The following is a 13,381-nucleotide window of genomic DNA, read 5'->3' as shown; positions in this document are numbered from 1 at the left end:
ACAGGAGGAGGACCCAATGGTGAGTGCTCCGGTGTGCCCTTTTGTGTTCCCTGTGTTATTAGTCAGTCCCCGTATGGGGCAAAAGAGAGCATACAAAGCCCTGGTTGATTTGGGCAGTACTCGATGCCTCATGAGCCAGGCAGTGGTGGTTGGGTTGGGGGTCACAACAAGGCGGCTGGCAACTCCCCTACGGTTCCAACAGGTGGACGGGTCTCTCCTGGGGGCGCGCCCATCACCCATGTCACAGAGCCTGTCAGGTTGGAGATGGGTGACCATTGGGAGACCCTGCGGTTCATAGTAGTGCCCTCCATGACAGAGGCGATCATCCTGGGGCTCACGTGGTTGGACCGGTGGGGCCCCACAATTTGGTGGGAGGGGGGGTTGTCGCCATCTCCAACTGGGGTTGAGGCCCCAGCCCCCTCCAGAACACACCTTTATGGGTCCAGCCAACACGGGGGAGCGGGAGAGGGCCTGTGGGGGCGGGTTGGTCCAGGAAGTCCAGGTGCCTCGGGACTACTCCAACCTGATGGATGTGTTCGATGAGCATGAGTGCAACACACTGCCACCCCATCGTTCTATGGATTGCGCTATCGAATTGGAACCTGGTGTCAGACTTCCGAAACCACGGATGTACGCCATGTCACCAAAGGAAATGCAAGAACTCCGGCGATATATCGATAAGAACTTGAGAGGGGGTTCATACAGCCAGCACGGTCCAGAATGGTGGCGCCCATCCTGTTTCGCGAGAAGGACGGAGGGCTTCAGCTGTGTGTGGATTATCGCGGAGTGAACGCAGTATGTGTCGAGCATCTCTACCCACTCCCGCTGATGAAGGACTTACTAGCACATCTGGCTAAAGGCCGTGTCTTCACCAAACTGGACCTCAGAGAGGCATACTACCGGATCAGGATTAAGGCCGGGGACGAGTGGAAAACAGCGTTCAACTGTCCCCTGGGGAGCTTCCAATTCCGGGTGATGCCGTTCAGGTTACAGGGAGCCCCTGCTGTTTACATGCAGCTGATCAATCAAGTCCTGCATGAGGTTTTGTACCGCGGAGTCCTGGTCTACTTGGACGACATTTTAATCTACACGGCAACGTTGGAGGAACATGTTGCCTTGGTACGGCAAGTGCTGATTAAATTACGGGAAGCACGGCTCTACGTAAAGCTGTCTAAATGTGAATTCCACAAGACACAGCTCGACTATCTGGGGTATAGGATTTCCGCAGGAGGGGTGGAAATGGATCACAAGAAAGTGGAGGCCATCCAACAATGGCAAGCCCCACGGATGCGGCATCAACTGCAAAGCTTCTTAGGCTTTGCTAACTTCTACCGGCAGTTTATACCGTGCTTCGCAGCCATCGCCCTGCTGCTCACGGACCTCCTTCGTACGCGACAGCTGACGGTACAGCCACAACCCGGACTTCGACTGGCATGGTCTTTAACGTGCCAACGGGCCTTTGAGACACTCAAAACCCTCTTTGCCAAAGAACCGGTTTTGCTGCATCCAAACCCTGACCTGCCCTATGTGGTCCAGGCGGATGCGAGTGATGTTGCTCTCGGGGCCGTCCTCCTCCAACGGAACAAGGAAGGGGTGCTCCAACCATGCGCCTATGCGTCCAAGAAGTTTACTCCCATGGAACGTGCCTGGGCGATATGGGAGAAGGAGGCTTTCGCGGTTCGCTGGGCCCTTGAAACGTGGCGACATCACCTGGAGGGGGCTGTCCACCCATTTGAGGTGTGGACAGACCATAAAAATCTGGAGGCCCTACAGGCACCCCGACGGTTGTTGCCCAAGCATGTCCGGTGGGCACTCTACTTCTGGTGTTTCCGTTTTGTGTTAAAGTATTTCCCGGGGCGGAAAAACTTCCTGGCAGATGCGCTGTCGCATATGCCACAATATGAGAGCAAAAGGGAAGACGTCGTTCAGGCACTCGTACCAACCGGGGCAGAGGGAACGGCCTGGGAGGGGGACGTAGTCCTAGCGACACAGGATGAGCTGTGTGTGGACCTTCGAAAGGCTCTTCAGGGGGACGACTGACTGCAGACCCACCCAGGGCTCCTGACAATGCGGGATGGTTTGGCTTGCTACGGAACTTGGATGTACGTGCCTGCGTCCTTGCGGGAACAGATTTTATACCAGTGCCATGACACCAAACAAGCAGGACATTATGTGTTCCTGAAAACCCTACACCTGGCACGCCAACAATTTTGGTGGCCCCATATGAAGAAGACCGTAGAAGAATACGTGTGAAGGTGTCACATCTGTGCTACCACCAAACCCATGGTTGGGAAACCATTGGGCCTTCTCCAGAGGGTAGCTGACCCCACCTGGCCATGACAAGACATCGCTATGGACTTTATCCTTGAGCTACCTGAGAGCAAAGGCCACAATGTCATCTGGACATTCGTGGACTTGTTTTCCAAGCAGGCCCATTTTGTCCCCTGTAAGGGTTTGTCCTCGGCCTGTCGGTTGGCCTGGCTCTTCGTGACACACATTTACCGTCTACATGGGGTGCCGCACCGTATAATATCAGACCGAGGCGTGCAATTCACGGCACGCTTTTGGAGGGAGTTCGTTCGGTTCATCGGGTCATCACAGGGGCTCAGCACAGCATATCACCCTAGCACCAATGGTGCAGCAGAACGGGCCAATGCCACCGTAGAACGTTACTTGAGGTGCTATGTGTCCTACCAACAGACCAACTGGGTAGACCTTTTGGCATTTGCAGAGGTGGCATACAATAACGCCGTTCACAGTAGTACGGGGTTCTCCCCCTTTAAAGTAGTGACTGGCAACGAATTTGTCCCGATCCCTGAGTGCACCCAGAAAGACGGGGCCCCCTGTCAGCCTCAGGAATGGATGATGCAGATAGAGGAGGCCTGGGGTGCAGCAAAGAAGGCACTAGAGCAAGCTGCGGTAATGTATAAGGAGCAGGCTGACAAAAAACGGAAGGCATTCGCAGTACCAGGGGTGGGGGATCTGGTCTACCTGTCCACCAAGTACTTGCGTATGCAGGTTCCCTGTAAGAAACTGGGGCCCAAGTACATCGGACCGTTCCGGGTGGTACAGGTGATTAACCCCGTAACGGTGAGGCTCCAACTACCAAAGATCCTGGGTAGACTCCACCCGGTCTTCCATAGTAGCCTGCTGAAGCCCGCCACCGCGGTCTCTACTGCGGCAGGAGAGGGGGGACCTGGGCCCATTCACGACGAGCACTTTGAGGTACAGGAAGTCCTCGACTCCAGGGGACTGATCAGATGGAAGGGGTACCCCGTAGAGGAGGCAACATGGGTGTGGGAAACGGATGCGCATGCTCCTTGGCTAGTGCGGGCGTTCCAGCGACAACACCCCGGCAAGCCGAGTGGGGGACGGGTGGAGGCCGCAAGCCGGGTGAACGATTGCTTACCCCTTATGTCTTTCCCTGCAGGAGGGGCCCTAGTAGGAGGGGCGGCATGTCGTGCCCCGCGGGCCCGACATTCAGTGGGGCTCCGACAACTGGCGCTGCACCCCCAGACCCTCGCCTTGAGGCACCTGCACTCCTCCCGTCTCCCTGGCGAGCCTGATCTGAGGCGGGCAGCTCCTGCACCTTGCCCTTCGCTGGAGCAGCAGCGGCGGCAACACGGGGTGCACGGCCAGCTGGGAGGCACGCACATGCGCACGACGAGCCTGTTTCTGCTGCGGCGCCTGTTTCCACGGACAGCTGGGAAGCGCGCGCATGCGCAGAACGGCCCGGTCGGCTCCACTCGGTGCCGACAGGCTCTGCGGCCTCGTTGGGGGATGGGCCTGAGTCTGCCGCGAGGCCTGCAACCGAAACGACGCCGGAGCCGGTGGAAGGACTCGGCCTCGGCAGGCCTGCGGGGAACTGCTTTCTGCCTCCTACCCTCCTGTGTGCAGGACAAGGGACTGTGGCTTGTGGACCGGCTAGCAAGGCTGAGAACCCGACAGGCTTACATACCTGACGGTGTGGGGGTCCGTGGCAGGGCGGGGAGGTGTCTGGGGATCGGGGATGGGTGGCGCCGGCCCAGGGGAGGGGTGTGAGGGTGGCACATGATGGTGGTGGGTCAGGGTATCGGGTGGGGGCTTACCTGGGTGATGGAGGGTGCCGGGTGCCAGGACAGGGATCGAAAGGAGTTTCCGGGGAGGGACGGTCTTTAAGTATGGGATGGGCGGATATGGGTGCGTTTGGGTGGGGTGTGGGCGTTTACATTCGACAAGTATTTAGCAGCGTTTGTTGCGGGTAGCGGCCAACGCTGACTTTGTTTCCTTGGATTTGCTGTCTGTCGACAATACACCTTTCCCTGAGGACTTGGCGCTCATTTCGGTTGCTTTTTTCCCTGCTCTCCGAACGAGGGCTGAGACAGTACACATTGAGGTTTTGGAATACATGGATACCTCATGTTTCATTAATGCTCTAAGGCGATTTCTTGCCATAAGAGGACCAGTAAACTCATTAAGATCTGACTGTGGAACTAATTTCATCGGAGCCTGCAGAGAATTAGAAATCAATTCTAAGTCAGTCCAGGACTTTTTAGCTGGAAAGGGCTGCACTTGGATCTTTAATCCTCCTCACTCTTCCCACATGGGCGGCTCATGGGAGAGAATGATAGGAATCACACATAGAATATTGGACTCTATGTTAATGGACTTGAACTCCACAAGGCTTACTCATGAGGTCTTGACCACTTTATTAGCAGAAGTGTCTGCTATAATCAACTCAAGGCCACTAGTTACAGTGTCTACTGATCCAGAATTCCCGACTATCCTCACTCCAGCTACTCTTCTCACTCAAAAGCTCAGATCTGTTCCTGTTCCACCTGGAGATTTCAGAAAAGGAACTCTGTATCATGATCAATGGAGGAGAGTAGTACACCTTGCCAACTGCTTCTGGAATCGATGGAAGATGGAATATCTTTCTCTGTTGCAAAGTTGCAGAAAATGGAAAAATCAATACCCCAATCTTCAAGTTGGAGACCTTGTTCTGCTCAAAGACCAACAAGTTCAAAGAATTGAGTGGCCCATGGGACTTATCGAGAAGGCCATTCTTAGTGATGATGGGAAGGTACGTAAAGTGGAAGTAAGGGTCGCAAAGCAAGGCACCATAAAAACCTTCATCAGACCCATTACAGAACTCGTTCTGCTTTTACCTCTTGAAGACTGAACTCGTTTTCCTTCTTGAATCCTGCCTTTAAGAAGAAAAGTGCCTTCAACCTGATCCAGACTATTGAAGCCTGAAAAGGCAGTTCTTATTATTGCAATATATATGCATGTTCTTTTATATCTTTCAGGTCTCGAATGCAACAAGCAAAACCTCAGCCTGAAATGGCAGTTCTTATTATTGCACTATATATGCATGTTTATTTTATATATCTCAGGTTTTATGTCCTATATGGACGCATGTTTACCTCTTATGACTCTCAGGTTTTATGCCTCATATATATCATGTTTGTTTTGTATTCCTCTGATTCATGTCTTATATGTATGAATGTTTATTTTTATATATGTTTCTCAGATTTATTACAATATTTCTTAGGTGTTTTATGACAACAACAAACCACAAACGTGTATTTGCATTTGCATAACTACCGTTATGGGCTTTATATGGTGGTATTATGAAATACCAGACGGGGAGTGTGCTGCCACCACGTGGCTGTTCTTGGGAAATTATAATATGCTAATTGGGTCTACCAGTACCTTCCCCCTTTGTGATGTATTTCCTATCCTGCTCATGATGCTGCACTAGGATCCACCCCTTCTGGGTTGGACTTCCTCCTTCTCCTTGTTCCCTTGTGTTCCATCCTCCATTGTAACATCTGAACACAAGCCATGTGGACAGTAATCCTGTTACTGTCTTTTGACTTTAAAGTACCGTCCAGTCTTCACCTGACCACACCTTCTCTGCTGTAACCTTCTTCTACATGCAAAATAAAGGTATTTCAGATGAACCAGGTGCTTTATGAGTTCACTGTCTGGAAAGGGCCATTAAATGTGACTAAATTCGCTTAAACAGACCAGCAAGAGTCTTAACAAGGAATTAAATCACGATTACAATGTGCTTGATCCAGAACACACAGAAAGCACAAATAATTGTTAATGGAGATATACTGTAACAAAGGAAAACAAACAGGTGCCAAGGTGGTGCAGTGGTTAGAATGCAGTATTGCAGGCTTACTCTGCAAGCTGCCAGGAATTGAATCCTGACCTGCTCAAGGTTGACTCAGCTTTCTATCCTTATGAGGTCAGTAAAATGAGGGCTCAGATTGTTGGTGTGATGACTCCCCCAGGCGTTTCCCCAGTTATCTCTCCAGATGTCAGCTCGGAGGAAAATGTTAAGTTTAATAAGCATAAGATGAAGATGTTAACAAAAATATGAAAATAAAAGATTAAACCATTGCTGAATTCAACAGGTTTTAAGATTGAGAAGAAAGTAAAATATTTGAGTATCACCATGATAAATATGAATTGTATGTTATTTCAAAATAACCAAGTGAAGACGTGGAATTAAGTTTAAAAAGATATGTTAAGGTGAAAGAAAATACAATTGTCATTGTTGGGGAGAATTTCTGTGATTGAATGTGAATGTCTTTTCTAGAATGTTGTATTTGTTTCAGACAGTACTTGCTTTGACAACTGATTCACCATTTAAACAATGGCAAAAGGATATATCTAAATTTCTGTGGCAAGGGAAAAACACAAGATAAATATAAGTTATTACAAGAGGCAAAGAAAGGAGTTGTTCTTCTGAGTCTTCTTGAGTCCAGGAGATAATGTGTAGCTGGTCTATCTCAAGCTGTGAGAGCAGTTTCATTTTCACTATGTTGAAATACTAACTGTTTCTTAGTTAGTGTGGGTGCAAGTTATCTGTCCATTCATAGTTCCCTCATATGTTTCATATATTCTCTTTCATTAAGTGGACTGTGTTAGCATTCTATCAGTTCCAAGTTTTCTTGTCCAATTCTTTGACAAGGTGACAAAATTAGTGGACCAGAGGAATTCTGTGGATATTATTTTGCTTGGATTTCAGTAAGGTATTTGATAAAGTAGACCACAACCTACCACTTGATAAGATTAAAAAAATGTGGGTTAGACAGCATCACCACCAGATGGATTCGTAATTGGCTGATCAACTGCACTCAATGTGCAGTTCTCAATGGAACTGCATCTACATGGAGGGAAGTATGCAGCGGGGTACCCCAAGGCTCTGTTTTAAGCCAGTACTCTTCAGCATCTTCACCCATGATTTGGATGAGGAGATAGATGGAGAACTCATCAAATTTGCAGATGACACCAAGTTGGCAGGAATAGCTAATGCTCCAGAAGATAGGCTTAAGATACAGAAGGATGTTGACAGACTTGAACATTGGGCGCTCTCTAATAAAATGAAATTCAAATAGATGCTAGTTTGACAAGACAACAAAGAAAAACCCTGAAATCTACACATGATGCTAATTCCAGAGAGAAAGTCCAACTTGGAAACTCCATTAAATAAAATATTAATATTATTACAAAACACTCTTATCTGTTTTCAGGATATTAATCAAATTAAATTCTCTGCAGATCCTGAGAAATAAGCACATACCTATGGAGAGTGGTGGGATTCAGCCAGTTCACACCACTTTGGCAGAACTGGTAGCTAATTTTTTGTTTCCCAGGCCCAGAATAGACTTCTGGAAGCAGCATCCACCCAGAGAACCGGTTGTTCACATATTTGAATCCCACCACTGTCTATGGATGACTTTGAAAAAGATTTGAAATAAGCAATGAAATAATGAACAATAAAATACATCACCACTAGGTGTCAGGCAACCTTCATCGTGCCCTTTTGGGTTGGGTGCATCAAAAATTCAGAAAATGCCTAACTTGATTCTCCTGGCATGTCATCCCCAACCCACTGAATAAAAGAGAAACAATTCTTTACATAAACATTTATTTGAAAAAATATAGCCCAATCATGTATGTTGTTGCAAAGAACATCAAATAATTACACAAATGAAATACGAGTGAAACAACTCAAGAAGGTCCGGAGATTGCGTGAGCACACCTCACTCTTGTGGGGCCTCTGAAAATTGTGTGAGAACGGCGTGTGCCTTCGAATAGTTGTTGCTGGATGTTGGTGAATGTTGATGTGTCACTCAAAACATGGTATGTCGCCTTTGATATGCGTGTCATACGTTCACCATCACTGCCCTAGAATTTCTTACTAAAGGATTTTTATCTTTGATGAACAATTTCTGATCAGCTTCCCAAAATATATGTGCAGCAATCCATATGTTCCTTCCTGACAAATTTTCTATAGCAGTAAAAATAATGGAAACATTCATGAGAAAAGGAAACAAGGTTAGTAACAAAGCAACACTGAGCTGGAAGAGTTACTCTATACCAGTATTTCTTAAGGTTTGGTCCTAAAACCCCTGGGGGTCCCCCACCTCCAAAACCCTTTCAGGAGCTCACAAAATCAAAATGATTTGCCAGGCTATGTTGAAAAAAATAATAGAAAATTTAAATCCCACCAAACAATTCTGAGTGAATGCATCAACTTTGAATGTATACCTGCATTCAGTATTTGTCAATCCTGAGCCCTGAGAAGAAAATAGCCCAACCCTGAAACATTAAGACTAACATCCCACACCCAGCAGATCATGAAACAGAAAGTCTCAATCCTTTTATTGTTTAACTTTAGCAAGCTTGTTAAGTTATGAAGATTAAACTACTGTAAGGAAACATATAGCGTGTCTCCATATTATTTTCACTTTCCAAGTTGCATCTATTGCTTTCTTTGTTCTGGCCCTTTCCCAAGTACCTTTAAACTACAAAGTCCTTTATAGATTTTGTTCAAAATTGTACACGTAGACTAGATTATCTGTATTTTGGCTTGACTAATATATTAGACCGAGAACATTCTTTGCATCACCCACTTTGAAAACTTCTTGTTTCTTTTTTACCATACTATGAACTCAGATACCCACAGAAAAAATGTTTCCCTTAAAAAGACAGAGTAATCTGAGTTTTGGGGGATGGGCATTTATTTTTAAAGCCTGTTCATCTGTAAAGCATGAATGCTAATTCTGTGGTAATCACTTGCTACAGATTGTGAATCTGACTGGAAATTTGAACTAACTCCCCAAAATGTTCAAAAATAAGTGCATTATTGAATAAACCTATTATGCATTAATTAAAATTTTTCTAACAGCTTCAAACCAAGGACATTCTGGATATAAGACAAGTATTACCATTAGACTAATAAAGGAGAAAAAGTATTATAGCATCTTTCTCAGGTATTATTCTAGAAAAGGAGGGGAAATGAGGGGGGGAAACATTCCTGACTCTGTGAAATAGCCAGTAATATGTGGGAGTGGCACTTTGTAATAAACTTACTGTATATGCTCATGTATAAGCTGAGAATTTTAGCTGCCAAAATGCACCTAAAATCAGGTTTGGCTGATCTGTGGATGGATTTAGCTGCAGTTACAAATGGTAATATTTTTAAAGTGCCTATATTTCTCATGTATATTACCAGGTATGCCCACACCTAGGTAAGCAGGCCCTTAACTTGATAATCAAAGCATCATGAAAAAACGTGAGAGAGTTTATTTGCCAGTGGCACATTTTTCATGATAGTTTTGATAAAAACCTGATGGTTAGATCCACCTCCTTGGGCATATATGTGAGTATATTTAGTACCTCTTCTAGATCTGTAAGAATCTTGTTTTCTTGATTGTGAGCTGCTGTAAATGACACATTCATACTGTATTGACTCTTTTTGTCCCATTATGCACGTCACACTTCTGTGAAAAGCTCTCATATTCTAGCATCAGTGCAAACACCTGCACAAACAGGTATGAAGAGAGTGCCTACTAATGGGACTTTCCAAATGCATATGGTCTGTGCACAAAATCTGGTTGCGTTTGGTTAAAAGGATCGTATTATCCCCACATGATTTGATAAAAAGTTGTGTGCTGAAAGTCAGCGTAGATTTCTTCAAGAGAGGTGAGATGAAGGATCCGGCCCAGTAGAAGGCAGTTGTCTACTTTGATAATATTATCATTATCATTATCGTCATCATCATTATCATCATCATCAGGCAACAGTAATAATACGTTGTTTTTTTAAGAATTTTCAGATTCCAGAACATCTACTTGAGAATTATAAGGAAAATGGAACCTAATTTGGAAAGAAAAGAAAAGGGTCACCGTAGGATTTTCAATTATTTTGTTAATTAGATTTCTCATCTGTGAGAGCCAGCATGTCAGTGTATTGCCACTGCTTAATTTTCTACAAAAACAGGGGGAGGGGAATTAAAGCACAAGAGTGGGTGCTCAGTTACCCCTTCCCCAACTGCCTTTTTCTGGTTGAAACTGCTTTTCTTAAAATGTGCATATTCCCCCTTATGGTATAGATTACCTCACTCAAAGAAAAACAGCCAGGAAAGGGAAGAAGAAATTCTGAGGAGGATCAACAGTCCCCCTCCATCCATGGATTCTGTGCTTTATATTCATTTTCCCCTCCGTTTCAGAGGAACCTGGCAGCAACATATGGCTGCTGCCATCACGTCTAGCTTGGTCCTTCCTTGCTAGCGGCACAGCATGTGCCTTTTCTTAGCTTCTGATTACTTCAAGATGTTAAACTGTTGCTGAGGCCAAAGGCGAGAAGCAGAAATTCAATACATTGCCAGAAGTATGGCTTAGAACAGATACTGAATTAGAATATATACTGCACATTTAAAAAAAATAAAAATAAAAAAGAAAGTACTGGCTTCCTATTCATGTTTTTATTTATTTGCTTTTGATATCCACTTTATAAGGTCCAATGTCTTTCATGTTCCTCTGTTTTTGAGTGGAAAGACATATTAATCCACTGCAGCAACTATAATTAAAGATTAGCATAATCTAATGCTAATCTAGCAAAAATATAGAAAATCTTTCCCATCAAAAAGTAAAGATTTCAGATCCTATGAAAGTTCAGGTCAGATTTAAATTAATAGTATGTACCATTAATAAACATGTGATCATGTCTCTCATTCTTTCCCCACATCCCTGCTACCCCATTCCCCATTTTATGGAAAAATAAACACTGGGGATTTCATACAGAGTGGGTTTTTAATGTGAAAGCTGAGAGAAAGCTTTTAACCATTTACTCCCTGCTAGGTTTTCATTTCTGATTAATAATCTAGATTTGAAAAAACTCAATTCTTTATCAGGGGACTTTTTAGAAAGAGGTAAGATAGATCTGAAGAATTAGGTTCAGGACAACATTGATTTGTATACCAGTCTCACTTGAATTACTTTATAGTTCTGAACTTCTGATAAACTTTTTTTAAAGATAGTAGCTAAATTATACATCATTTATAGGGCAATGTTTGTAGAGTGGAGAGGCACGTGCTTTTTATATGTATTAGATTAGGAAGTATTATCTGGGGTCTTTCAAATCTTTTTGATTACAAAGGCCATTGCATGAATTCGGTTCTGCTTCTTTTAAATTTCATAAATTGTATTAAACATTCTGTAGAATTACACATTAAAGTTTCATAAGTTCTAATCTAGAGAATTTAGAAAGCCATATAGCTTTTTAGAAAAAATATTTTAGCAGATGTCAGGTTATGGAGAAATCATTCTCTAGTTATCAGAGGAACTCTAGAGGAAATCTAAATAAAGCCTATTAAATCGCACCAATCACTCTCCATCATTTTATCTTCAAAAGTAGGAAAAGAAAGGTTGAGATTCAAGAGTTCTTTACAACACCATAGATTTTCATTTGATGCTAACATGCCCGCACATAAAACCTGCATAGAGGAAGAGGATTTTAAAAAAAAACTTGGGAAATTCAGGTAACATTTCAGGGTTCATTTCTACAACAAACTCAAGGGCTGTTATAGAAATGAAGATACAAAGATTAAAGGCTGACGAAGCAGTATCAGTAGTTTGCATTTCACGAAGGTAGCTCTGTCGGCAGTCTTCTGCAATCAGAGCCTCCAGTCCAGATCATCAGGACACTTATCGTCCTTTCCGGGAAGCCCAACCTTTGCCCGTGCCACCTAGAAACGATGGGCAATGAAAGTCACCGGGTGGCTACAGTTTCTCCAAGACAAGTGTATCGCTTGACCTAACACACATTATTTTAGAAATAGATTTTCTTCTTCAGACTTCATTCCATACACATTAGACTACAACTCCTATTTCATACAAGCTTTGGTCACAGTTGGACTGGATTCATAGTACAAACGGAACGGAACAGATTTAATAGAGTTGGAAGGGACCTTGGAGGTCTTCTAGTCCAACCATCTTTCTCAGGCAGGAAGCCGTTTCAGACAAATGGTTCTCTCTCTTTCTCGCTTCCTCCCTCTCCTTCTGGAAGCTATTTCTCTATATGGGGATCCAATCCCCCTCCCTATGCAGAATTCCTCCCGTCCCCCGCCCGCCGTCCTCTATCCCCTCTCAGCCGCAGGCAGGCCCGTCCCATCCCGCGTAACCCACCTCTCGCCGCCAGCACCGAGTTGGAGGCGGGGCTTTCTCCTTGGCGCCGCCTCTCCGTGAGTTGCCCGAGAACTTTTGTTTTGGGCACAGCATTCTGGCCGGAGGGAAGTTTTGTGGAGGCAGCTGGGCGCCCGAGAACTGCTCGACCGCGGATCGGGGTGGTCGAGGTGGTGAGAAAGGGGAGCCCCAGAGTGCCCGGATCGGATTCTGCAGAAGTCTGCCCTCGCCGCCATGGAGGGGTCTCGGGGGCTGCCACTCTTACTGCTGCTGCTGCTGCTGGCCTCCTCCGCCGAAGGTAAGGGCGTCTCTCCAGCCTGCTGGATTCCCACGGGCGGGACGCAAGCAGTTCTTTGGTTCCCCTCTTACGGAGGTGGCAGAAAGGTGCTGTGCCTCACTGGGGACTAACTATCCTGAATATCGGGGCGCCCGAAGAGACTGGCCAAAAGTCGGGGTGGAGGGCTGATGGGTCGTGACCTGACACTTGCAGCTGTATACACAGAAAAGGCTACTAACCGGTCCTCTCCTCAGAGGCTGGTGGACAGAGTACAGCCCTTCAAGGCAGGAATCTGGAAAACACCCATAAAAGAATGTCTGCGGAGATTCTCGCTCATCCAGGTCGCGATGGTCCAATAGGTGCTTTTTCGAAAGGCAACCGGACTTTCTTTGTCATGAGAAATGAAAGGTCTTCAAGGAAAAACCAAGTCCAGTTTCGGGGGGAAAAACACCTTTAGGACACCCATAATGAATGCTGATTTCCATTTCCCGCATACCAAGTATTCCTGACTAGTTTCTAGCGCGGAGGCAGGACTATGCCAGAACCAGAAAGTAAGACGTGGGTTTTGTCTGAACTCACCGAATCCTCAAATGTTTCCTACTACGGGGAGCCAAGTCCAAATGGAAACCTCCATTGG

General features: G+C 45.6%; 1 protein-coding gene across 2 annotated transcripts in view; it reads left to right on the top strand.

Moving 5' to 3' along the window:
• Window positions 1-12,557: 12,557 nt before the first annotated feature.
• MERTK (MER proto-oncogene, tyrosine kinase) overlaps window positions 12,558-13,381 on the top strand; it is a 95,993-nt gene continuing 95,169 nt past the window's right edge. For both annotated transcript variants that reach the window (XM_081313096.1, XM_081313095.1), the window contains exon 1: window positions 12,558-12,765. In XM_081313096.1, coding sequence (XP_081169222.1) covers window positions 12,702-12,765 — 64 coding nt within the window. In that variant the 5' untranslated portion in view covers window positions 12,558-12,701. The remainder of the gene's footprint in view (window positions 12,766-13,381) is intronic.

Source organism: Vipera berus (assembly GCF_964194415.1).
Source record: "Vipera berus genome assembly, chromosome: 1".
Lineage (NCBI taxonomy): Eukaryota > Metazoa > Chordata > Lepidosauria > Squamata > Viperidae > Vipera > Vipera berus.
Note: the sequence above shows the minus strand (reverse complement) of the source record. Positions and strands in the feature narration are given on the sequence as shown.